Raw genomic sequence first — 26,579 nt, 5'->3', positions numbered from 1 at the left:
AAGAATAAATTTTCTGTTTGTCTAAGGTGGACAAGGGGATGTGAAGAATGGGCATAATTTGAAACTTCTCATAATTACAGAAAAGTAAGTTTGTAAATAGAAATTTCCTTTGATTGTCTTACAACTCAAGCAATATTTTTTTCATTACAAGTTTTATATAAAAGATAAACATTTTCCAAATTTGGCTATTATTATGTAATATTTTTGATACCTACAGGAAACTGTCATGTAAGTACTAGTGGAAACACAGTATAATATTAATTAATCTTAATTCTTTTGATGATTTATTTTATCAAGTGCTTGGCAATAGTTTTCTCATTTAAAAAAATACATTTTTTTAAATTAATATTTTCTGTAATAAACAAGAAAGGTAAATGTAAATGTTTGGATTTAACTATTAGATCACTATAGTGTCTTCATAGTTAGTAATAATGCATGTGCAATCGTTAGACCTGTCTGACATAAAACTTGAGAAAAGCATTAGCTGATATGTTTATATCTTGCCTCTTAATATTTAGCACCAGAAAGAGGACCTGTCTAGTCTTCTAGGGGAATTTTGGGAAGTCTGTACCTTTTGTTTGGCTGTCATGGTTTTCAAATGAATTTTGTTTCAGTCAAAATTACTAAAAGACAGATATTCTTGGGATGAAGTATGGCAGCATGTTATAGACTCTGTGACCATACTGCTTTTAGAGAGAGGCTCCAGCATTCCCTTAAAATTAGCACATGGGATGACATGCCATCATGTCCCAGATGTCCTCAAGAGCACACTGAGGTCTTGGCATCTGGGACTACTTGCAGGCTCTGTATGCTGTGGAGCGGCTCCCAGGCCCTCTGTGGGGCAGTGAGTACAAGGCAGAACCTGCTGTGCTCCTTGGGATGGTAGAGACAGTTTGGGCAGACTGGCAGGGAATCTTGCAGGCACAGAGTTGGCTTTGCTGCTTTGAAGTTTCTGATACTGGAGGAAGCAATGTAGGAAGTGACCCCCATTTTGGCTTAGATGGTATGCATTTACTGTGTGTTAGCAGAAAGCAAACATCTGCCTGGTAACCAGGATGTGGTCCACTACAACTAAAACAGTGTGTATTTATAATGTTACATCATTCTCTCATGTTATTTCTAACCGCTGTTATCTACAGTTCTACAGCACAGTCAAAAGAGATGACTGATGGCAATAATAAAAATGAGGGTGTACAGTAATAAATGGCAGATGGGTGGGTTTTTTTTATATTAAAGATACCAGTCTTTACACTTCTGAATTTTACATAATCCACTGTAAGTTCCTATGCCTTATTTAGGTACCTCCAATAACAATGGACTTTAAGCTGCTAAGAGTATTTGTATTCCCCAAAGTAACTAGAAGCAATTTGGTGCATTTCAACATCAATCTATGGTACTTAAGTAACAGACATATTACTGATTTAGGCTTCTGATTTTGCACATGTGACTCTTACTGACATAGTTCAAAGGAATAGATACATCATCTTTTAATTTTATTATTATTTTTTTTTTCAGCAAAACCTACAAAGTATAATTATTTCCATACTGGAATTTTGCAAAAATGCTGTGGATGACAAAAAACTTTTTTTCAGTCCTTTCAGTCATTTGCAGAGTAGAATGTTTCTCCACTGTGAGTTGACATATTTGGCTTTGTATTTAAGAAAGGTTGCTCTATAAATTTGTATGACATCGTCAATGAATGAGAAGTGTTATGCACTTCCTGGGTTAATAATTTACCTCATTCATTCATAGTTTTCTAGGGTGTATTTGTGTTAACTAAACTAGTGGCACCATTTCTCTAGGTGGAAAATCTGAAAGCTGTTTCTGTTTCTTTCCCTGTTTTCAGGGACTGTTTTAAACATCTTAGATAAGTAGTCAAACTGAAGGTTGCAATTAATTGTCCAGAACATGGGAATGGAATGCTGGTCTGGCATAGCCCAAATAAGCTGTACTGAATTTTGCATGGAGCATAAAAGAAGGTGAAGTCACTTTTAATGATATGTCCCAATTCGTAAACAGGTGTTTGCCCAAGGGGAACACACCAGTCTTGCTTTGCAAACATTATGGCAGAGTGATTCACTGGAATATGTGAACATTTCTAACCCTTCCCTCCCCCAAAATATATTATGTCAATCCTTTTAGCAATTCATGTTCAGTGAGGTATTGCTTGCAGCAGTGAAAGAGATTGGATTCCAGAAATTGTGGCACTTTCTATCTATTAACCCATCTAATGAATGGTGGTTTAAAATTTGATTGGCAGCTTCTTTTCCCATCTTAATTAAACTGCTCCTTCACCCCAGTGTCTTTGAAGGACAGAGCCTTTGTTAAAGATGTCAAGTTTGTCTTTTATTGTTTGTTTCCATGGGGAGCAGAGCTTGCTGACAAGTTGAGATAAAGGTATGGAATCAAGAATATACTTGTTAAAATGCTCATTTAAAAGGTCTTAATAGAACTAACTAGGACAAAGAGGGAAATGTGCCCAGTCACATTATTCTTCTCCACCTGAGATGCAAAGAGCTTATAACATTTCTACTATATAAAATTCTTTAGTGAAGATAAAGACTAAAAAGGAGGTAATAAGGCTTGATCTGAAAGCATGAAAGTAGCTAAATGTGTAGAAGAAATAATTGAGTCAAAAAGTATTCTGTTTCTTTGGCAGAATCCTTGCTTAATTTCCATTGAAGGGAAAATATCAAATCAGCACTGCAGAAAAATCATATAGCTCTTAAGGGAGGAAATGTTGATGGAGAAAACAGTTGATAAAGAGTCTACTTATAAAAATATTTGGTTTTAAATTAAGTGGGGATTAGAAGCAGATTATTTTAAGGTCAGCAATTGTGAGTTATTAGGCTAATCTCCCACAATTTGTATTTTAATATGCACCAGTAAAAATTGCTTTCTTGAAGCCTTTCAGGACTTTATTTGCATGTACATTTGACTTCAGGGGTCAAAGTGCAAAATGTACTATTTGAAGTTCACTGACATTTCTCACATGGATGTACTCCTGTTCATCAGAACCAGGTGGCTGTAAAAAGTTTGTCAGTTTAATGAGACAGAATTTTCCCTGGCTTGAAGAAGACACAGAAACCCAATTAGAAACAATAAAGGTCATCTTATGCTGTGAGGAATGTGTTTGCCATTCACATTAACCTCGTGGGTGTGGAGGACTGTTGCTTGTAAAATTGTCTTTTATGGTCACAACTTTTTCAAAGGACTTGTACAGATTCTGACCTATTTGCAAAACACTTTGCTGGACACTTGAATAATCTGATGAGGAGTTGTGCTTTGGTGTATAGCCTATAGTGGTGTACAGTTGTGCTTTGTACCTAGGGTATGTTTTATATTCACATTTTAAATTAACTCATCCTTTGTTTGCCATCATGTTTTAATTAAGCTTGCATACAAAATTTTTGATAAAAAGCTGATACCACTTATGGAAATCAAGTCATAAAACTGCCTTTAAGTCTTGGCACGATACTATACGATAATTAAGTGATCTTAGGCAAAACCAAAGCATACCTTTATTAAAAAAAGACTGAGTTAAGACTTGGAAAATATAGCAAACTAATAAAATAAAATAAAAAGTATCCAGATTAATGATTCAGATTAAAGACCATTCAACTAATGTTTTCTAAAGCAATTACAAATTGTGTTTGGATTAGAAAAAATTCAGGCTACCATGTTCTAGCAGTGATATGAAAAACATGGTGGGACTTTGCTAACTTGCTTTTCTATTAGTTCTGGAATGAAAACACTGTATTATAGAAAAAGATTAGGGAGACCAGTTTCTTTTTAAAACTGGGCATTTTTACATTAAAATATTTTTATGGGCTGCCAAGCAGTCAGATGAAGGTTGGAAACAAAGTGGTGAATATGTAATGAAAGCATACACTTTTCTTGCTGCCCACATAGTACATGGCACCGTGGGTTAATATATTAGCCTTTCAATTATAGGGATCTTGTTTAGATAATAAGTGGAATATATTTGTTTTGACAAGTATATTGGTACCTACTGTCACATCATCAATTATCTGAAGATCAAGAAAAGTAGTTGTAATGGGATATATAGGGAAAAGCTCTTTACTTGTTCAGTTCCTAAAAATTACTTGGAATAGGTCCAGACACAGAAGTCTCATGTTTTTCCTGACAATTACTCAAATTAAATGATAATTGCTTTCTTGAGAGAATAGTTTGCAGCAGTGAAGATGTGTCCCTAAAAATATCCTTTCTATATTATATATAGAATATACATATTGTCCATATATGGACAAAATTACAAATTCTCCTTCTCTCAAAATATCCCATTCTATAAATATTCTATCCTGTATTCTCCCTAGCTGTGGTGAATAAAACCCAGGAATCTCCAGCAGCTGAATCCTGAAAGTCTTAACCCCCATGACGAATCCTGAGTACAACTAGTGTCCCAGCCAATTTAGAGGGCTGTGCTTTATAAACAAAATCTGACTCTTACTGGAAAGCAAACACCTTTCGAGTGATGCTGTATTACCATGGAGCATAAGTGCTTCCATGCTTCCAATTTATATGGAGCTTTCGTAGTATAATCACAAGTTTAAAGTATAGTGGAAAGTTTAATTACAGCCACCCAAGACCTTACTTGATAGTATAATCCTCTTGTAGCAAATTGACAAGCACATCAGTTTTGTAGTCATAAATGCCACTGATGCTTTCAAACATATTTCACAATGCATTTACATGCTAAAAGGTCTGTATACATACTGAGATACTTTTCTCATCCTATGAAGTCTAAGAACACACTGCTAATAAAATCTGAAGTTGGTGTGTATATAAACTGAACTCTTAAAAAAATGAATTGTAAATTACTTTATTGGGTTAACTTAAACCAAATGAGCTGATATTTTGCTTTCTGAACTTGTGGCATCAGGTATTTTTGAAGCAGAGAGGAATGGAAGGAAATAGAAATTCAGTTGTTGTAGTTAAATTTGTGACAAGGATTAAGGAAAAAACTCCGAGAATACATTTAGTGCAGGTGTGAATTTTCTTTCCTTCAGAGGTATTTGTGTGTCTCGAAGCAGTATCGGTTGAGTTGAGAATAGAAGACAGGGATAAAAGACCTCAGCACAATAGGGAGGAAACCTGCTTGATCCCCTGCCTATTTAAGTTAATTAGTTAATTGCATATTTTTCCTCAAGCTTTCTTCTGATTGGTTTTGAAATGCATGTATAAGGGTCAGTATGAGGGAGCCATTCAGCAAGCAAGAATGTTAGAATGTTATATTGCTTCTAAATTGTTCGGAATCTGTAGAGTTTCAATTATCTGAGACTGGTACATTCATACTTTTTGCCATTAGAAGTGTTACTTTATTGTTTGTTTGGGGTTTTTTTTCAGCTATGATGTGACATAGTAACTTCAAGAAGAGAACTGTTCAATATATATTCTTCACTGATCTTAAGGAAGAAGTTTTTATTCTTATCAAATGATGTAATAGTTTCCAGAAGTTACTAAGAAGAATATTAAACATTTATGTAAACCTTTTAAAATCCTCAGTAAGAGTTTAGCTCATATTTAAGAACAGTAAAAGTTTGGACAAACAATTCTGTGCACAAGGAAGGTCAATAAGAAACGACAGAGAAGGGCAGTTCCAGAGAACTGGGTAAAGCTGATATTCAAATAAATTAGATGAAGACTGAGGTAAATGTAAGGATGTTGGCCTGACATTAATAATGAGTAAAATAATGGAACGGCTGAAATGGAATTGTGTTAGAAAGTTATTTAGGAGTATAATATAACCAGTAATTGTTGATATAATGTTATGGAAAGGTACAAGATTTTTATTTATCTTCTTTCGTATATGTTTAGTTTAAACTATTAAAAAATAATTTACTCCTTATTGAATTTTATTGTGCAGTGGTTAAGGAAAAAACTATATGGTCAGGATTGTTTTTATTCAGTATAGTTTGTGTCCCATTTCTAATGTTTATTATGGATATGACTTTGCAAAATCACCACAAAAGGACAGTGAAAATTACAAATACCTGAAAATAAAGGAGAGAGGACCAAAACCATACCGCTTTTCAAAGACCTGTAGATGGATTACAGATTCAGATAATATATTTTTTGTAAAATCTGTTTGTATGTCAGCTGTGAAACATCATCATCAAAGCTGAAAGAATAGAATATCTTGATGTCCTGTTGTAAGTAGGATATGCTCCTAAGTCATCCACCAATTACATCAAGTGACCAAAAAAAACCTTTGCAGTATTTTAATAGATTGATAATAAAAAAATAAATTGAGAAATATCCAGTTGAATCTTGTTGTAAAATGGAAGATATTTGAAAAGATGACAAGCAGTTATAGAGGGGGAAGACTATTTAATGGAGTAGCAGGTGAATTGAGAGGGGCACTGGCTGATATCACATGGAGAAAAACAGATAAGAGGAGCACTCACTAGAAAAGACTAAATGAAAGAGGGCAGTTTTCAATTAGCAGGGATAATTACTGACAGAGTACTCCTTGCTGTTTTGAAAGGGATTTTGTCCATCTGTATTCTGATAGTAACTCCTGATAACGGTAGTAATCTTCGAATGTTGAAAATGCTAAATATTGAGAGAAAGATTTATTTTATTTAATAGAGAGCTACTTTTTATGAAGATTTTTATTGTATCAAGGTTACTCTTTGTTTCAGTTTCTCTGTTTCTATAAATATTATTATGACTGATAGCAGCTGAACATGTTTCCTCCACACACAGAAAACTGCTTTTTAAGAATAGCATTATATAGTAAAAATTATGCATATTTAATGTGTTTTTATTTAATTATATATTAAGAATTAGGATTATCTATTGGAAGAAATGTATTTTTCTAGCTTGATTACACTCTGCATTTGACTTTTCCTCTCATGTAAAATCTCAGTTATGCTGAAGTCTATGACAAAGCTTTATTTACTGGTTTCATTAGAGTCAGTTTTATTTTTTATAGTTGGTCAATATTTAATTTTTTAAACAGAATTACTATAAAGAGCTGTGTAGCAAAAATGTATGTTTTTAGATGTGTTGACAAAAAAAAAAGAGACTAAGAAGTTTGACCTGCATGTACTGTATTTAATAAATTTATTTCAGTTAAAGTGCTCAGATCATACTAGAAAAGATGACTGCAGGATACAATGATGTTTCTTCCCCAAGTATAGCTAACCACATCAGTGAGATTTTCTGAAGCAATAACTTTCCAATAAATATTTGAGCCTTCTTCTCTATGACTTGGCTTGTAAGCACAGTGACACTCTAAGTTACCAGAGGTATGTCAGGTGTTTTCTAAACTGTAGTTTTTGAGTCTTCCTTGTTAATACTAATGTGTTTTATAGTACAGATGTGTAATTAGATCTACAATATTTGATATTGTGTTTCAAAACCTGCTTGCTATGTGAATTCAGTGTACAGTTGTCTGTGATAAAACTTCAGATTCAGACAGAGAATAACTATTTTACAGTGGTCTAAAAATCACTTTCCACCATCACAAAATACTGTTTATGTGTAGCTTCTTGTAATAGTAGGATTATGTTTTATCTGTAGCCCAGAGAAAGGAAAACAATGGAGCCCCAAATAAAAGATACTTGTTTGCTTTGGGTTTATGTTATTGTTTTTAAGCTGTACTTTGACTTTTAAATAAAAGAATAGACTTATGTTGGAATGGTTTGTTTCAATAGGAAAAAAATAATAACAGTTTTCAGGTAAAGTTTTAGATGCTTATAGCCAGAATTAATTTGATTTTGGGCTGTATAGCAAATCAATCAAAACCCAAATGTACTAAAATTTTCTTCTTAAGGGAACTAAAATGTTTGTGGTTAATTTCTCTGTGGACCACACTTCTGGATGCTTTTGCAGATTTAAAGCGTGTTACTATTCACAATAAAGGAAAATGTTGGTAATTTTGTGTCTTTAATACTGTGCTTCTATATGGAAGAAAAAGTTGTGGTAAATACCAGTATGTAACATGCTTTGAACTTTTTTCTATTCTCCTGTTTTAGTTTTGCTGTCATGTGAAGACCTGACTTTCAGAATTCATGCCTTGATGTGTATGCACCTCAAGACACCTATTGTCCTTCAAGGGTATATTGAAGAGAAGTGGAAGAAGGGTAGACTTTTGTAGTCATTTACAGGAGACTGCTTCTCCTAGTCAAACAGGCGTTGTGGAAAATGGAACCTAACAATATTGTGGATAGTTTTGTGCTTGATCCTAAGGAATTATTGAGGTGTGTCTCCAGGGTGCGGAACAGGAGGACTAGTAAGTGGTATGATATAGTCATTGCTCTATTCCCTTGTTTTAAGAAGCCTTAGAGTAGTGCCAAGTAACCTGATGGTCTTGGGGATAGCTTTATTTTTTACTGCAGAGAAAAGCAATGAATGCTGCTTGCAGGATACATACCTTTCATAGAATATCCTGAGTTGGAAGGGACCCATAAAGATCATCAAAATCCCACTCTTTTGAAGAAGAGTAATATTTTCAGAAACAAATAACTTAGGGATGCAGGCTTTTAATGTATTTTTAAAACTATTTTCCCTACCATGGCTCTGTATGTTGGTAGTTCAGTCATTCTACTGAGATGTGGGATGCTAATCAGGTAAGTGACATGAACACAGTAATGTACAGAAATTCTGTAAAGTGGTAGTTAAAGCTGAGCACACTCAGCTGAGTGTGTAGAGAGTCAAACTGATCACTGAGGAAACTTCAGTGTGTGTGCAGTTACCTGTGTGTGTGCTGTGAGAAAGAACCTGTGCTTTTAACTTAAAGACCTCCCTGTGGGAAGTGGTGGAAATAACTCCCAATGGTAGTAAAATGCTGGAAATGCTTTTCCAGTAGAATTAACAAACTGTGTCTGTGTAGGAAATTAGGAATATCTTACCTACAAAATTGGTTACTCTGCTTTTTAAATTGGTAGATATAAAAAATTCAAACAAGATCCTTTGATGCTCAGTACACTGTAAAGTTCCAAATGTTCCCTTGAATTCAGTATGTCAGTTTTAATGACATCTAAGAAACCATTCTCATCACATGGAATTGATTGTTTTCTATATTTTGTTTTTCTTTTGGAGTATCGTGAACACTGGGGGAAAATGCCATTCATAAGCATATGTGTTGCAAAAACATTGATCTTAGTTTATCTCATTATCACTTAAGGGATGATCAGTTACTCGTGCCTATAAATGCTGTGTTAAGGGTAGCTGGTATTGTAAAAATTAAAATTTTTAATCTCCTCCAACCTTTGTACCTGTTTTTGGGGAAGAAGAAAGCTATGATTTCCACCTCCTCTGTGCAGTTTAAGGGGTCCTGATACTATGTTGTGAAGCACAAGAATACATCTGTACTGAAATACTCAAACACAGCAACATCTTGCTTACAATCTGTTGGTCATTTGAATAAAGTTAAGGGAAAGACATTTATTGATGATGAATTGAGTGGTTCTGATGAGATGAAATTTACCTTTGATTCTATTTCTCATACGTTTTGTTACAGACTTCATGGCTAAGGGACATCTGTGGAAATCCCTTGAATAGGTGGGAGGGGATTGTTTTGCTATTATATGGGTGGGTGAGATTCACTAAAGCAGATTTCATCTAGGGAAGTTAGATTTTCTCTGTAGTCAATGGAGACAAAGAAGGGTCTTCTGGAGTCAAAGACACTGGAAGTTAGATACCTTCTATGGTTGAAAAAAAAGGTAGCAATCCATCCACTGTTTTATAAAGGAAATTAAGGGAAACTAACAACCTCATCTTAGAATTTGTCTTTGTGGATCTCGCTCTGTTTTAAACAGCTGAGGTCTTGTATTTGCTCCAAAAGAAAGCAAGAGTGCATATCTTCCTGGTTCCTCATAGTTTCTTTGCACTGTGAGGGTAGCAGGCACTTCTTCCTCCAGTTCCTTTAACAGTAAGGTCTGCAACGGAGTTATTTCCTTGGGGAAATTGTTTTTGTTTTATATATTCCCCTAGGAATTTTCCATTTAGTAAAGAACATCATGTTTGGTTCATATTTGCATTGCACAGCAGGTTCTCTTTAGTAGTTCTTCCCACAGGAATGGTGCTCAGTAATTCTCTCCAGTCCCACCATTTAAGAACACACCAGCTGTGCTTCCTTACATGATCGATAGAGCTCAGTAAGTTTGTTCTACACCTGATGTGAGGTTTTATCTATTTTTATATGTTTTCGCCATTAATTTTTGACAAGTGGCTCAGCCTCACTTTAGAGGGAATTGCTTACATGGAACCTGTCAATGCAGTCCTATTTCAGCTGTGTGCACCTGCAGTGTGAGTCTCAAATGCCATCTTTCTTTATGGACTCCTAATCAGACTCCAAGGCATCTGTTGGTAACAGTGGAAGCAAGCACTGGAGGTGGTCCTGTAAAAGATATGAATATGGACTGTTCATGAGTATGAGTGAAAGTAGACAAATGTTTTTCTGTAAGTTTCTCTCATTTTATCCATGTTGAATTTTGCCCTCATCCATAACAAATCCTCCTTTGCCTCCACCTCTCCTACCCTGACGGATGCTAAAGGAAAGGAGGGTTGCTACTCTTTCAGGGGGTGTAACTGTATAACTGAGGTCATGTTTCTGAGCTCCACCAACTGAAAACATCAAAGTGAATTTGTTCTGATATTTGGCCAACTTATTTAGTCATCCCTCTAGACAAAACGTTTATCTGGATTTTTGGTCTGCAGTGTGGCTAGAATGTACGCTACCCAGATGTGTTTTCCTAACTTTGATGCAATAGAATAAAGGAAACATAAATACCCTTTTGAATACATCTTGTTATGGCCAGTAATAGTTGAAACTAAGTTAAAACTATTAGATTTGACTGCACCAGGGCATGAACTTCAGCTGTATTACATCAGGGGAAAAGTGTTTAAATTAAGCTTTTTTTTTTTTTTTAAGGAAAATCTTTTCTTATCAGAAAGCCTATCTCAGCCAAAATCAGTAAAAGCATTTGTTACTAATTTAGTGGGGTGTGTTTGCATGTGTTTATATTAGTGTGGAAAAGCAAGCTCTTTCCTGTTCTACATAATTGAGGGTATATGCAGTAGAATTATCCTTAAACTTCTGCTCAGACAATGAGGAGATTTTTCTAGATTTAAACCAGAGAAAGTTACAAGGTTAATTATCACATTTCCGACACTGAATTGTACCTGACACTTGCTATCTCTACCGTGCAGCGGCCCCACTGAGAATCTTAGTCTTACCAGGACTTAAAAAAGAATGTACATCTTGTCCCATCTCCTTCATAAACTCAGCTGCTTAAAGGAGAAGTTGATGAATCAGATGTTTGCATGGAAGGTTGTTATCTAAATGCATTAATGCTTGTGCATTTGATGGTAGGCTATTTGTGTCTTTTTTCCTTCATGGATAAAATAGCTTTCTTCTAGGAAGTAATGTTGAACTGTGAATCTTTTTGAGCATGACTCCAAAAACTTTTTAAAGGTGAGAGATACTTCTTCTTAACCTTAGCTGGCCTGAACTGTCTTGCTTTTCTATCAGCATGCTAGGGTAACAGATAGTGAGGCTAGGTCAAAGATGGGTGTATCTCACAACTGGCAAGTTTGCCACACAGCTCTTCTTTCAGTAGAGAATTGGTGCTAAACATATTGGGAGGTGTTTCATTATAATGTTTACTAGCTCTTCCATCTTTTCATTAATTTTAAGGAAAAAACAGCAATGAGGGATATGAGTGGAGCTAGTAGCTGCCCTACTGAATGTAGGTAAAAAGTCCTATTTCCACAGACATGGTTGAAGGACTTCTGCCTATACTGCCAATTGTGAATTGTTTTTTGTGGCATTTCTCTTTAAAAGAAAGACTAAGAGAATATAAGTGCATCATTAAATACTGTATTTTGAAATGAAAGTCAGAAAGTCATATAGCTTCAGCTATGTTTAGAAGTGCAGCAGGAGAACAACATAGAATGTTATGATTAAAAGTAAAGGCTCACTCCTGTAAGTATGTATGTGCATATATAATGGCACACTTACTTTTTTGGAAACTAACCCATAGCCTGTGGTGAGACATGCTTACTTCATTAGAATAATCCTCAGATAAAATGATTTTTACACTCTGAAATAATTACTTGTTTTGTGGCTCATCTTATTTTGAACATAAAATGAACCAGTTTTTGGGACGAATCTTTTCTTATTTTGGTTTTATTTATTTTTTTTATTTCTGCCTAAGTTCTAAATCTTATGTTTAACTGACAGAGTGCACTGCCTGAGTTTATTGTGTGGCTAAGGCAGGTGTGCATGTAAAGAAACTGCACCTGGTTGTGTACCTGTAGGCTTTGTGCTTGTGAATTAGCAGGGTATTTCAGGTGGGAATTTTCTTAATTCTTCATTTTGAGAGAAGAGAGTTAGAAGGTGCAGTTCCAGGTGTGCAGAAGAATGAGTATCATTGGCCATTATCTGCAGCACAACTAATTTGGTGACCTAAAAATATATGCTCTTTTCATCAACACCTGTAGAGTTGCTGTTGAACACACTGTAATGTTGCTTCAGGTGGTTCCTTGTTTTTGTTTTTTTTTGTAGATGCAGGGTTTCAGGCAGGGATATGATAAGCTCTTTACTGCATCATTATTAGGTTAAGACTGCCTGCTGTGTGAAACAGTAGGCAGTAGGATATTTTTGGTCTTTCAATACTCGTCTTGCCCCTGGAAAATGAAAGTACATCACTGAAAATAATCATACCTGTATGGTAGTACCTGTTGACTTAGAAATTTAATATCTTATGAAGTAGGATGCAGTTCGTACAGGTTTTTTCTGGATATTATTGTGAAGCAAGTATAAATGTGGTCTGTGCTGTACTTCATCTGTGGAGAAACACAAGAGTCTGCTTTGTCTGAAATTTATTGTTGTGGCACCTCAAATGAATAATGCAGTTTTACTTTCATAAGTGATGCTTTTGAAACTATCTTTTTTTTTTTTTTTTGCTAGTAAATCCACTAAGACTGGAACTTCAATCTCTTTGCTTAATTTTCTTCAAGGTTTATAAACTGCTTTTGGCTGAGTTTTACAAAGCCTGCATTTCATCATGATGTTCCTATGTTTTGAAATGGTAGAGTAGAAGACATTATGGAAAACTTCTAATTCAAAGACAAAGTATTCAAGCAAGCAATTAATGTTTTGTGACCTTTGCACTTTGACTTGGGAAGCTTGTTTTATTTCCAAATGTACTGGCACATGTTCTCAAGATTTTACTAATAACAGAGAAATTCTATAAAGTATCTCAAAATAGAAAAGTAATTTTAATGAGAAATGTCCTGAAATTAGTGTTATAGTTAAAGTCTGAGCTTCTAATTAGCCTGCCATGCATTTTTTTTGATTGTTATGTTTAGAATTTGTTTCTAGAATGTGTAATTTTAATTTAATCATTCTTAGTCTAACTTTTACTCCTAGACACTGTATTAGCAACCACAATGTTTTTTAATCACTTAAAATTACATACTAGCTCAACCTGAGTGGGGAGTTCTGGAAATTTCTTCATGTAATTCAGTATAAAGCAGAAGTGCCAAAATTGCAAGTGCGATTGGCAATGGCTTGGAATTCAGGTTAGAACTTCACTATCTTCAACTGGCTAGCTGATTTGTTTGATGTTGATACTTTTATTGCTAAAGATCTTGGAATAGAATTTGCTGAAATGGCTTTGTGTTCATTTATACAGATGGAAAAATATCTATATTATGTGTTACTTGTATTTGTTTCTATTACTCTTTTCAAGATGTGTTTGTCAACATGTTTTTGTTTTTCATTTTTACAATAAAATATAAATATGAAATTAAGCTAGGACATGTTTTACAGTGTACTTTCTGGGAAGCAGTAATTTGTGGATTTATTCTAGATTTCTAAAACTATCCTCATCACCTGATATCTAACATGCTTCAAATGCCTTTTTCCCTCACTGGGTGCATATGACTGATGACAATGAGAGTAGTGGTCTTCGATGGGATGAAATCCTGCCTTTACTGAGTTGATGTAGTGCTCCCACTGGAGTTAATGAATCCTTTATTTAACCCATAGAGCTTCACTGTGCATAAATATTTGCAGAAGTACAATGTGTTTGTCTTGATTTCTTGGTCGTCCATAATTTCATTGCACTGATAGGCAATTAAAAAATTTCAGGGCGAGTCTCCTGTTTTTTAGACCGTTTGTTTAGATCCAAAGCTTATTTAAACATACGAAGCATGCAACTTCAACTATTTAAAATGTGTTCCTTTATTGTAAAGTTGTTTTGGTTGTCATTACATAATGGTGTGTATTTGGTGATATAGACCAAGCTCTCCATCTCTCTGTCTCCATTTAGCTCATGTTTGGCTGTATTTTATATGCATTGCTGCCAATTCAACCACAGCTTCACAGTGAAACTCTGTCTTCAACATTCATTGACTATCACAGATTCTGTGACATAGCTGTGTGCTATTTAGCAAATCCCTTTGCCTAAATAGAACTTTTGTTTTGAAGGGTTAAGTAAAGGATTCATTGTAACTCACTGTGTTCTTGGGTTTTATATAATTTGTAACAGATGTTATTTCACTTGGATAAGCTACTAATTTTATAACTCCACTTTTAAATTTGGATTTTATAATGTAGAACTTACTTCTAAATGTATTGCAAAGTATCATATATATTTTGGAACATGTTTGTAGCCTCCTTTCAAGATTTCTCCCCCCCCCCCCCCCCACCCCATCTTGGTATTTAATGGTTGTACCAAGTAGGAATTGGTTACTTTGACTCCCTGTTGCAGTTTCTCACATGCAAAACTGCTTTTAGTATTTACTCATGTATAGGCCATTGAGAGGAGGTGTCAGGTATTTAAATAATATCTATGTATTGCTACTATTGACCATATTACTTCATCTGATATCTCAAAAAACGGTAAACCCTTAAAAGAACCCCAACCAAACACAAAAAGCCAGTAACACATGAAAAAAGAGACAAATAGAGATAAGTATATTAATCAAGTTAAAATAATCTTAACTGTAATCCTTACTGCAGGTGGGACACCAGAGAGAAAAGGAATTCCTCATTTCTGTTCCTGTGGGTTTACACAAGGAAGCTCAGATAAGGATGGGCAGCAGTATAAAGCATTAAGATGTGTTTAAATAAGCGCTAAACTGACAACAAGAGTGCAAACAAGCAGGTTTTTGCCTCTATATTAGTATTGCTAAGAAAAAATTTTGAAATTGATTTATGTACATGAGGAGCTGCATGTTTAGAATCAGAGGAATATGAATTTGCTTACTTCACTTAGAAGGTACTAATTTAAAGTAAAGCTAACCAGGTGGCCTTCATACTTGGATTTTACTGGAAAGGCTGTTTATATACTTAATACAGACAAAATAGAAAATTCCTATGGAACAGGGTGAAATTGATCTCTCAGGGTTTTAATTTGGGTTTAAATGTCTTAGTAACCAAGTGCTTTTGGATAATGCGGTCAGGTGCCTGGGGTTCTAAACCCACTAAATATTTTTGCAGTAATTAAAAAAAAAAAATTCTTTTGACTATAATGGTGTAGATAAAAGCTGGGGAGAGAGACTTTTGAAGAAAAAGCCTATTTTCATATCAAGTGTTCTAAAGAGGAAAAATTAAAAAGCTGGAGATTTTTTCCTTTTGAACTGACCGTATTCATACTACTATGCTGCTGTATAGCTGAAATTATATTTACTTTATCTCCAAAGATTTTCTTACTGACGTCATTGTCTCTAGTTCTTAAAATGAAAGAGTTAAAATAAATGATGCCATGTGATTTTCTGTGGCAATAATCCCCTAGCACTTTGGTTTTGTGGAGGTATGACCCAGCTTTGATATTTGTGAAGTTTCAAAAGAGGGTTCTGAATTTAAACAGTGCATACATTTTGGCTCTTGTGAAGTGTTTGAGTTGACTGTTATCATAGCGTGCAATCTTTGTTATGCTTGTAGACGGTATTGCTTTGTGGCAAAATCCAATTTAGAAAGGTGCAGTAGAGCTGTTAGTGATAATTCTGTCATGGAAGTAACAGAAGAAAACAAAACCACAGGGCTTCCCTGACAGCCTGGAGTATCTTCTTAATCTAACTCTTCTTGTTTCCAGAGGCACAGATTGCCGTAGTAATTACTCGTGATAATTTCATGTTCATCATGTGAGGCAGTGGATTTTCAGGAGGTGGCTGTGTGTATCCAGATAAAGCATGGATTGTCATGCTGCAATGTCTTTGTCTCTGCTGTCTTCTCTTGTCAAGGCCATGTTGAGCTTCACTTGAAAGTTGAGTATTTGGTGTCTAGTGAATTGATGCTTTGTTGTCATCATGGTGGTCCTGTGCCACAATTTGAAAAACTGTGCTTGTGCTGAGTCATTCTCATAAGGGTCGGATAATTGTGGCCTGGGGTACTTAATCCCAGTGTGCGCTCTCACGTTGCCACTGCCGCGCTGTGGGAACGCCGCGGTGTTCAGAAGTGCTCCCTTGTGAGAGGGACATGGTTATTCTTCCTGGTGACGGAGCGTTTGATAAAGATCGCTCTCTGACGTGGATATCTCTGCCTGCATTCCATAAACCTTTGGTCACCTCTCAAAAGCTCTGTGCACAATGGCTGTTGAGTGAGATGGTCTGCACAGGGAATCAGGCTGCTAATCACTGTTTCTTTATCTTGGAATCTACTTTGAGACTTGCCTGTTTAAAAAACTAAAAAGTTTGCTCCTAGAGTAAGCGATATTAAGAGTTTTATATATTAAGGTAAACAATATACCTTTTAAGAAAAAACATATTTGACTTTGAATGCTTACAAATCCTATGTGAATTAAGATATGTGAAGGAGACTTCCTAAAACCACAAAAAGAATTTCTGTTAGATCTTGTTTTAGGTTTGGCAACTGAGTTGTATTTCCTTCTCTAAAATGGGGGACATGGTGAGACTAGTAGTAAATGTTCTGTGGCAGTAGCAATGAAGAAGCCATAATTAGCATTTCTCAGGTCTCCATTTTCTCCTGCTTTATATCCATTACCATCCCTCTTTATGAAGATGTAATTCTGCTTAAAAATAGTTGTAAGGGGTTGGATCAATAAACTTCCTTGCAATAAATTATTCCATAAAAACGATTGCTGGAAGCGACCTGTGAGCTTCATCATCCCTGTGTTCATTTCAGAATAATTAAATTTACAATGTTATCTTTCATATTTTAACAAATTTTTCATATAAGACTTGCTCATAAGTGCTATGGATGACATGTGAAGAGATTCTCTACTCCTTAAATGACAAAATTCTGTTTTCTTTGAACTTCATTTCTGCTAAAAATACAGTTACTTCAAAATTACCAGAAGCCGAACCCAATGTATTTGAACTAGATGACAGTAAAACTAGTTGGCTAATTTTTTACCAGTGGTGAATAGCTGTTTTTTTTTTTTTTCTTCTGTTTATACAAAAAAAGAAAACTGAAATATCTGTCACTTTTCCTGTTCTCCATTTTAGGATATGGCATAAAATCTGGCAGAGTTTTCAGTCCCAATGGTGTTAGGGACTCCAAGAAAATACACTACTAACTAACTAATACAATACTAACTCAAAGGAAGCTCCCTGGAACTTCACGCTTATTTTTTGCCCTTTACTTTTTCAAAGTTTTCTTCAACTTCTTATCCAGCTAAGAAGAAAGTGTTTTATATTTTTGTAATTGTATTTGTATTTTTTTTGTATTATTAGAATGTAAGCATGGGAGAGTCATTATTATGGTCATTATTGCCTCAAGAAATTTTTCTGCATGTATAAGAGTGGGTTATATTGCAAGCCTTTTTCAAGAGGCATTACTAATTTTGAAGTTATTGCCGGATATTAAACAATGCCCTAAAAATATCTTACATTAGCACTAACGATGGAGAACTCTAACTGGTTTTAAAACTTGCATCACCATTACTGTAGAGTTTTCAAATGCTTGGCATCTTACAAGGCCTAGTTAGAAATGAAAGAAGCATGGAGAGGAATCTTTCTGCTTAAACACTTAAGGCTGAAAACATAAGAAATGCTCTATGCTTGGAAATTATTAAAGTCAAATCCTTGCAATAGTGTTGAGGCATGAAGTTCTCAAGATTATAAAAAAAAAAAAATCTGTATTTCAGCTCTGCTGTTGCAACTGTGAATATGAAATTTAGTAAAAATCTTAAACATGATCTTTTTTTAGAGGGTAATTCCTTATTTTTTTTTACAATATGCTTTCATAATAACTGGCCTTTACTTTTCTGTAGTTGTGTGTTTTGGAACAGAGTAGGAGTCTGTTCTGAAAAAATTTTAAAGGAATATCAATTAAAAGCAAGTTTTGATCAGTTATAAAAATGTATGTTCAATATTGTACTTCCAAACTATTTCAGAATCTCTTAAATCTTTCTTGCATCAGATACTTTCCTTTCTTTTATGACTCTTAGAAAGTTTGACAAACTTATTTTTAGTTTTCTTTGTTTGAAAACTTTGTGATATTAAAGAAGGAGAAAGAAAAATGTTAAGTAGGCAATGATAGGTCTTATGCAATATAGATGGACTTTTTACTTAATAGTTTCCAGTTGGTCTAAAATCTTCATGTGTAAGCTACATTTGAGACTGTCAGTTGCAATGTATTTTCCTACCTATCCTGTGAAAAAGTGAGACAGGGAGAGGTTTCCTTTTTTTATAAGATTTTATATCTATTTAGAAAGATGATAAAATAAATACCAAACAGATTGAATAGCTACTATGAGAACTGAAAACAAAATTGGGAAATTATGGAGAAATCATGACTGAAGAGACCAGGATCTCAGATTGCAAAGGGTACAGATCCTTTATCTTCCTCAACTATTACAAAATATAAATAGAGATATTCAGGTGAAAATAACATGATTAAAAATATGCATGTCATGTTGTTAGAACTTACTCATCCCTAAATTCTGCAAGTGTTTGAATGAAGAGCCCCAGGACACTTCTAAAATTTGTAGCTTATGTCCTGGGAGATTTTTAGAGTAATTTTAGTCCATGAGAAGAGATTTCCTTTTTTTTCTTCCTCCAATCAAGTATTTACTGTGTAACCATGTATTGTCAAGGAATCTTCAGTCTTGCGGCTTTTTTAAAATTGCTGCATCTGTGCGTGCCTACATTATAGTGTGGTAATTCATACTGTATTGTCCTGTGTCCTGGATATTCTATGTCTCAGAAAGCTGTATTGGGTCACTTCATCCGTTAACAGAATAGTTAATAGTTAAAAATATTTTTTTCCCCCTCTTTGGTTTTTCTGCAAGTGTAAAGTAGAACTTGTATATATGCAGTTATCTAAAGAGTTAATTGTTATAAGTTTCACTGACCTGCAATGCTGGTGGTCTACCACTTTTCTAATATTTGCCTTATATTATTGTGCTCAAGAACTGTAGAATTTTGTGCCAAAGAAAAACTTTTTAATAGTTGTTCTTCTTAGGGATTTTTATGAAATTGCTTTCAAAATAGATTATGGGCTTGGTACATCAGGCATTGTTTGGGAGTACTGGCATATTTGTTTTACACCTAGAGCCTGCGAAAAGGTGAGCATCTCATTTGTTCCTGGTTATAACATGGGAGGAAAACCTATCCTAAAATGAAGGCTCCATAAGGTAAAAGGCCATGTCAGTTTGTGCTCTTTATGCTATTTGTGTTTCTGAAGTATGTAGGAGAGTGTCAGTTGAAATATAGCGCAAAGTGAGAGATCACCTGGGAATTTGTGAATTACTCTAGAAAGTAGCCTTTGCCTTTGCTGTGTAAGTGGGGTTCACGTAGATGTTACACAAGGGAAACTCTATTTGCCTGCATCTTCATAAAAATTACTATCATCTGAGCATTATCCATAATAGGGTACAGGTAGCTTGCCAGGAATTCTGCATTGTATTCTCCCAGTCAGTGATGACATTATAGGAAGCATACCAGTGAATGAGCACACCTCATCAGCATGTTAAATTAATCTTCATTCATTGTTCTTCCCAAATTTTCAGTTGTATATTGGACAGGAAAAGAGATTAGATATTTGAAGGCCTCTGTTAGACTGAGAAAGATTTTACTCTTGTTGCTTGTCTCCTCAGAAGGATGAAGCTGTACGGTGCATACAATTACTGGTTACGTGGCTCAGAGACAGCTGATGTAGGTTGCTACATAGTGTGGCACTTGTCAGGCGGCTTTATCGCCCGTCACTGTTGGAAAGTGACTGTGAAATGGAACTTCACCTTGTGTAGAACATGAGGTGTGGAAAGCATCAAGGCTTTGGTCAGAACAAATCAAATGCCAACACAAATGCATCAGGGAACATGTCGGTGATACCATTACTCCTCTCTGACCAAAGTATATTGTGTTGGTTTTCACTGCTTGGGATTAATTTATTGGTTCTCCTTCACGTGGTTAGCTGGACTTTTTTGTTTATTTATTTTGTTACTTGGCTTTGATTTATGTAGTGTTTGGACTCATGGGTGTCCTGTGGGTTCTCTGCTTTATTTGGAAAGATTACACTTTAAAATCTAAAACAAAAGCTATCAACACGTTTTTGTTTGAAATGTTTCATATTTATAGTTCTCTAAAATTCTGTTTTCTTTATCTTCCCAGTCACATGGGAGCTTGGAGGGAACACACACGCATCTCTAATGCCAGCATAGCAGATTAAAAATAGTTTTCCTCCACCAAATACTAACAGCTGGTTGGCTCTCTTTCCCTGCTGAAGATGCATCATATAGTATTTTCGTTTTCCTGCTGTTGCCAAAATGTTAATGGAGCAGGCTCTGCAAGTTTTACTTTGTAAATTCTGTTGTAATACTAATTACACTTTAACTGCATTTCTGTGAGGCTTTTCACAACTCCAGTCAAGCACCTATTACCCTCTCTTGCAGTTAAATGAACAGAAAGTGGTTGAGAGAGGTGCTTTGTGTTGATTTAAATAGTAATCAGATAATCAATGCTTCTGTAAACCCAGTGTTACTTGGGCAGCATGGAGATGTAGTGGCACACCTGAGAATAGGTCTTCTAAGTTGTGCTCCCCCAGGATGAACTCCTAACCCTTATACCTTTCCTTTACTTTTAGTGCTCCAGTGCAAATAATGTGGAAAATCTTGTCATGTTGACATTATAGCAATTTCCTATTGAAATCACTGTCATCTTCTCTTTTAACCAGTGATGGAAAATGTCTAACCATTCTATTTCAAGAAAGAAGATGTTATAGCAGTATTTTTCAAAATACCATTTTTTTTAATGCTGTGAGTGGACAATATTATGTACAATGACAAGTTATTTCTGAACCGAGTAGAGTATCATATAACAGCTTTTCTGTTTTTCCCCATCTTGAAGTACTCAGCAAAACTCTTGCCATATTAGAAGAAGTGAATCTGTTACTTTTATTTTATTTTGAAAATTCTTTCATAATGTCTGGCACGTAAAGTGATATTGCCTTATACATGATCCATAATGTTTACGTTTTGGCATAAAAGCTGAAGAAACCAGTGCAAAATATGGAGAGACATGAGAGTTAATAAAATAACAGATGCAGCTATGTTCCAATGGAAATAATAATATACTGCCTTTTTGATAGCATAAATCAATGGGTTGTTTTTGATTAATACAGTAGGCTTGCTGGTCATATGGAGATTAGTGTGTGATATAAACCTGAAAATTAGTTTGTTGTCACATATTATGTGATATGATGGGGATTAATTTCAGGAATGCCTTAAAAATATGCTCTAAACAAAATCCTTTCTACACTGATTGTACTAGATAGATTAATCCGGTTGCCATATGGGCTTGAAATTGCCTTGGGTAGGCAAAAGAAAAATCCAGATAAATGATAACTCATTTAATACTCTGTGGTTTGTGTTTATGGAAAACAGAATTCCTCAGGATCTTCTAAAGGAAAACAGGAGTGTGCCAAAGGTAATTTCAGTGTTGAGTGTTCGCGGATGGTAAAATTATATTTAACAAATGTTTGTAATTTTTGCAGGTAATAGCTCTAGCAGATGCAGCAGAAGAAAATCAAGCCAACATGTTCCAGGCATTTGCAAAGTTGAAAAGTGCCACCCATCTGGTGATTATGCTGATTAGTTTGTGGCAGAAGCTCAGCACTGATCAAGTTGCGATTTTGGAAGCTACGTTTTTGCCATTAGCAGAAGATACACAAGAGCTGGTAAGAATCCGTAAAAGCTGCTTGAAAAATGCTCATTCACAGAGCTTTAAGCCTTTAAATGTCCATACTTCTCCTTGTACTTTGCTGAAGACTGTCTTTTGAAGTTATTTAGGTAGCCTTATTAAGTAGGTGTTTGATGCAAGCTACATGGATTTCACAAGAAAATGGAAAAGTAGGAGTGGGTTATAGAATGTTTCAATAGAAGATATGGGTGGTACCAGTTAAATTCTGCTCAGCCTTTCCTTACCAAGCGAGGTAGGATGGTCTCACATAAATTTAGCTGATTTTTACCTTCTGTCCAGTGGTTAGGACAAACAGAATAATATACCCAGTTTTTGAAGACTAATATAAATGCTCTATAGCATACGTGTCCACATTCCAATAGAAATATGAAATACAGACAGGTCCAGACAGCAAATACAGTGTATACATTTAATCTATTAAGCATTTGCCATACTTTGTCCTCAGTGTATTTACAGTGGTTTGTATAGTGGATGAAAGTTATCTAAACAAAATACTATGAATAGTTAGTGTCCTTGTATTCTAAACCATGCTTTGTATAGTTCTGCATTCTGTAGATGTCTGGCTAATTCTGTTTTTATTTAATGAGTGTGACCAGGTGAGATTGTGTATAAAATTTGGAGAATGGTCTGTGAAGAAAAATAATGCTGTTTTTTATCCACACCACAGGTCCACAGCTAAACTCTGCTTTAGCTGAATTAAAGAATGTTCTCAGCTTAATTAGGAGTTGATCCCCAGTTAGTTTCAAGAGTTATCTTAAGTACACATTAATTTTAATTTTCATGTTTTTGTGGTGTACAGTGAATCCAGATTTTGGTGCATACCCAGAATACTTAGAATGGTTTGTGGTCTTTTAGAAAGCTTGTGCTGGGTTCCAAGTGAATCTAGGATCTTTTGCCATTTCCACCTGGGGGGCAAAAATTATTTTGGCATTTTACATGATATTGAGTCATAGCAGGCAAAGCAAAGCAGTTTTGTTGAGATTATTTTTGGATTTAGTCCTCATTTAAATTTGGAAAATCAAGCTTCACAATTGAGGAACATGCATTCCCGTGAATTGAATTCAAAGAAATTTCCTATGAATCTCCTAAAAGCCCAACCCACTATTTTTTTGCATGACTACTTTTTATTTGCCATCAGGAGTTGGGTTGCTTTGACACAAGTTTTGATAAAATATGGTACAATTTGTTGTGTATCCTCTAATGCAGGATATCGCTTCAGCATATACCTTGATGTGGTTTTAACATGGTGGTTAACAATATATGTTGAAGCTATAAGACTTTGCATAAGCATTGTAAGGATGTATATCCTGCAGAGCAGTCAGGATGAAAAATGTAAACCAACAATAACTGGAGGTGGAAATAGAAACAAAACCCTTACAAAATACTGAATTATGTGCCATATTGAAGTTGTTATGGTACCACAGAAATGTGAATGTAATTTAAGAAGCTTCGGCAGGGAATGGGGAAATCTTCTGACATACCCATGATATTTACATACAGAAGCTCCTAGCTGGTGTTCAGGTTTCCTTGTAAGCAGTCGAGTGGAACACTGGTGAAAGAAAATACTCTGAAGACTTTTTTATTTACTCTTCAAACAATCCAGTGTAATGGTTTGTTGTATTTTTATTTGGAGTGAATGTGTTAGAAGACAGTTTGGATGCAGTCTACATCTCCAGAACATTTTCTGCCTTGTGAGCGTTAAACTATGGAAGTGCTTCCTTAAAAAAAGGGAAGTGTTTGGAATACACTATTAACATAAAAAGAAATGCCTCTTTTACCATAATATCAACATTATTCTCAAACATGCCATTTCATTTCGAACAGATTGTATCTTGTTTTCTAGACCTGGCAATCACTTCAGTTTGATATTTAGCAAATATGAAAGTGGCATTCTGCATTCCCATTGTGTCACCATTTTTTCTCAGACTGCTAAAAGATTTCTGTTGCTGCAAACTTTTGTCTAAGAACATATAAAATTTGGGTTTTCTTGTCCACAAAGATATAATGGAAGAAATACTGCAAACTTGCATATTTTCTGAAAATAACAGATATTTGGCATAATGTTTTGTTTCTGGCAGTAAACTTCTAACTAGCAGCTAAATTGCACTGCTTTGATAAAACTGACTAAAAGGGTTCAGTGTCAGAAATACAGGGACCTTCCCCTTTTTCAGTGATTCTTTCATGAATGCTGCACAGTTGTAGAAGTATAACATCAGAAATTGAATGACATCTCTCAGGTCTCAGTGAGATAAATGAGCTAATTCTTCCACTAATGAAGCCACTAAGAAATTGATGCAAAAACTGAAGAAAAGTAGTTGCAGGGAAGTTAGGTGTGGTTTTGTCCAATGTAGTTTTTTACTGTGGGACTAAAATAAAATCTGTATTCAAAATATAGAAGTATATATTATTATTATTTTAAAGCACAGTTACAGCTGCATGCAAACTATACTTTCAAATGTATGCTGGTTTTGAGTTCTGTGTTTTTCTATCTGTTGAAATATATGGTAGAAAAATACTTTAGGGTGCTTTTGGAGACAAAGGAACCATGATTTGTTAATAATGTTAATAATGCACCAGAGATTTTGTTAGACAATTAATTTTTTTCAGGAGAGTTGGTCACTGTCCTTCAAGACTAATATTTCTTATTAGCTTATAACAGGGACTGACAGCAATTTGAAGTACTGTAAAGTCTGAAATAAAAAAAATACAAAAAATTTCTAAGGGATGTTTTTCAGTGATTATCTTTTACCATATTGAGTTTTCTGGATAGAAAAAGATATTTGAAAAATGCTGAGTTTGTGATGAAGCCTATTTTTACAATAGGAAATCCGTTTGAGAAAGGAGGGAATTTGTCCAGGCTAATTCAAAGGGTTCAAAGGGTTCATGCTGCACGGGGTAGTTTTGATATAATGGTTGCATGGCATCTGGATTGACTGATGGCTCATTTGCCTGATCAGTAAGGTATTAATGCTTTCTTTGTTTAAGACATTACAAAGGGAAAATATCTTTCGATATGAACATTCTGACTCTAAGACTGATGGAGGGCCCTTGGCAGTACAGCCATCAACAGCAACTTTACTGAAGAGTAAATATTTTCATAGTTCTCCTGATGTTACCAGCTAATGACATACACGTGCTTCATTGCTCAGAATCATCCCTTGCTTGTCATAGTCACCTTTGCGTTACTATAGTTAATAGTAACAGCTATAAACCGGTGTTGAGGAAGTACATTTCCATCTCTCTTTATGTTTGGAGTCACACCAACCAAGTAAATGTCTGTATTAGATCTTGAGTTTTTATTGAAGTTGTAATTTGGAAGAAAAATATGCCTGAGGGTGAAAGGCATATTTTAAGTGACTCTATGATTTACAGTAATTGACTTATGTTAGGGACTATAAATTTACCACTTCACGGTGTTGATTAGATAAAGTTGAAAAATATACTTTAAGGCAATGATGAAAAAGAAATGGTGTCAGAAAAAACTCATGAAGTACCCGTAAAAGTCACAGGAGTTACTGTCAAAAGTGTCTTTGCTTTCTGTAAGAAGATGATCTGAATGTAAATCATGAGAAAAAGAAAAGATAATTTGGGAAAGACTAGATAGCCTGCTAGGTTTTATGCATGATAGCAGATGGGTTTTATTGTAGAGTTCTTGAGTAATGTAGAAAATACTGTTTTGTGGAAAGAATCCTTTACTGAGACTAAATTCTCAAAATCAAAGGTAAGGTTATTTCTGTAATTCCAGCGGGATTAATTCTGTCATGACTGGCAGTAGAAAAATTTTTCTCTGAGTTTTCCAGTGATGTCCAGTACTTTTGAAGCTTTGAGCTAATAATTGCATCTTTGGCAAGAGTAATTTTTATGAACGCTAATTTTTAGAATTTATTGGAAATTGTCACTTTAATTCTTGTAATTAATCCAACCTAGCTCTTGATCACAGTACAAATCATCTGGAATTATTTTTTTGTGCCTTATATTTTCTATATTCCACTTGTCATTGTAATCACTTTTTAAATGCAAAGCAACAGTTGTGTACCAGACTGAAATATTTAAAAATAGGCTGAAATATTTTATGTTTTCTTGTTTGCCGTAGGTTAGTACAAATTATCTTTTAGTTAAAATTTCTTAAACATAACAAAAAACCCCACTCCAAACCCAATAAGCCAAAAAAATCCCACAAAGCCACCACAGTGGCAGTGATGATGGATAACTTGGAACCAGTTTTCCATATGGTTGTATTCTTTATTTTTGTGAACAGGCAACTTTACAGCAGATATATTATATTTATTCCCCTCCTTCTTTTTACAAACAAGGTGGATAATACATCTGCAGGTAAGTAGTTTCAGACAGAAAAACACATGAAATTTGTTGCCTTTTTTCCAGCTCAGAAAATTACATTAAATGACATTGACTAACTTTTTGTAATTATCAAAACT

The 26,579-nt window shown here is 34.8% G+C and overlaps 1 protein-coding gene across 4 annotated transcripts in view; it reads left to right on the top strand.

Moving 5' to 3' along the window:
* The window catches only part of BBS9 (Bardet-Biedl syndrome 9), a 291,720-nt gene that overhangs the window by 105,576 nt on the left and 159,565 nt on the right, over positions 1 to 26,579 (top strand). For all 4 annotated transcript variants that reach the window (XM_042043379.1, XM_042043378.1, XM_042043382.1 and 1 more), the window contains one exon: positions 21,938 to 22,120. In XM_042043379.1, coding sequence (XP_041899313.1) covers positions 21,938 to 22,120 — 183 coding nt within the window. The remainder of the gene's footprint in view (positions 1 to 21,937; positions 22,121 to 26,579) is intronic.

This window comes from Corvus kubaryi, unplaced genomic scaffold (genome assembly GCF_017639235.1).
Source record: "Corvus kubaryi isolate FWS band 111438036 unplaced genomic scaffold, C.kubaryi_AGA036_p1.0 37398, whole genome shotgun sequence".
In the NCBI taxonomy this organism is placed as follows: domain Eukaryota; kingdom Metazoa; phylum Chordata; class Aves; order Passeriformes; family Corvidae; genus Corvus; species Corvus kubaryi.
This window is presented reverse-complemented; position numbering and strand designations above follow the sequence as displayed.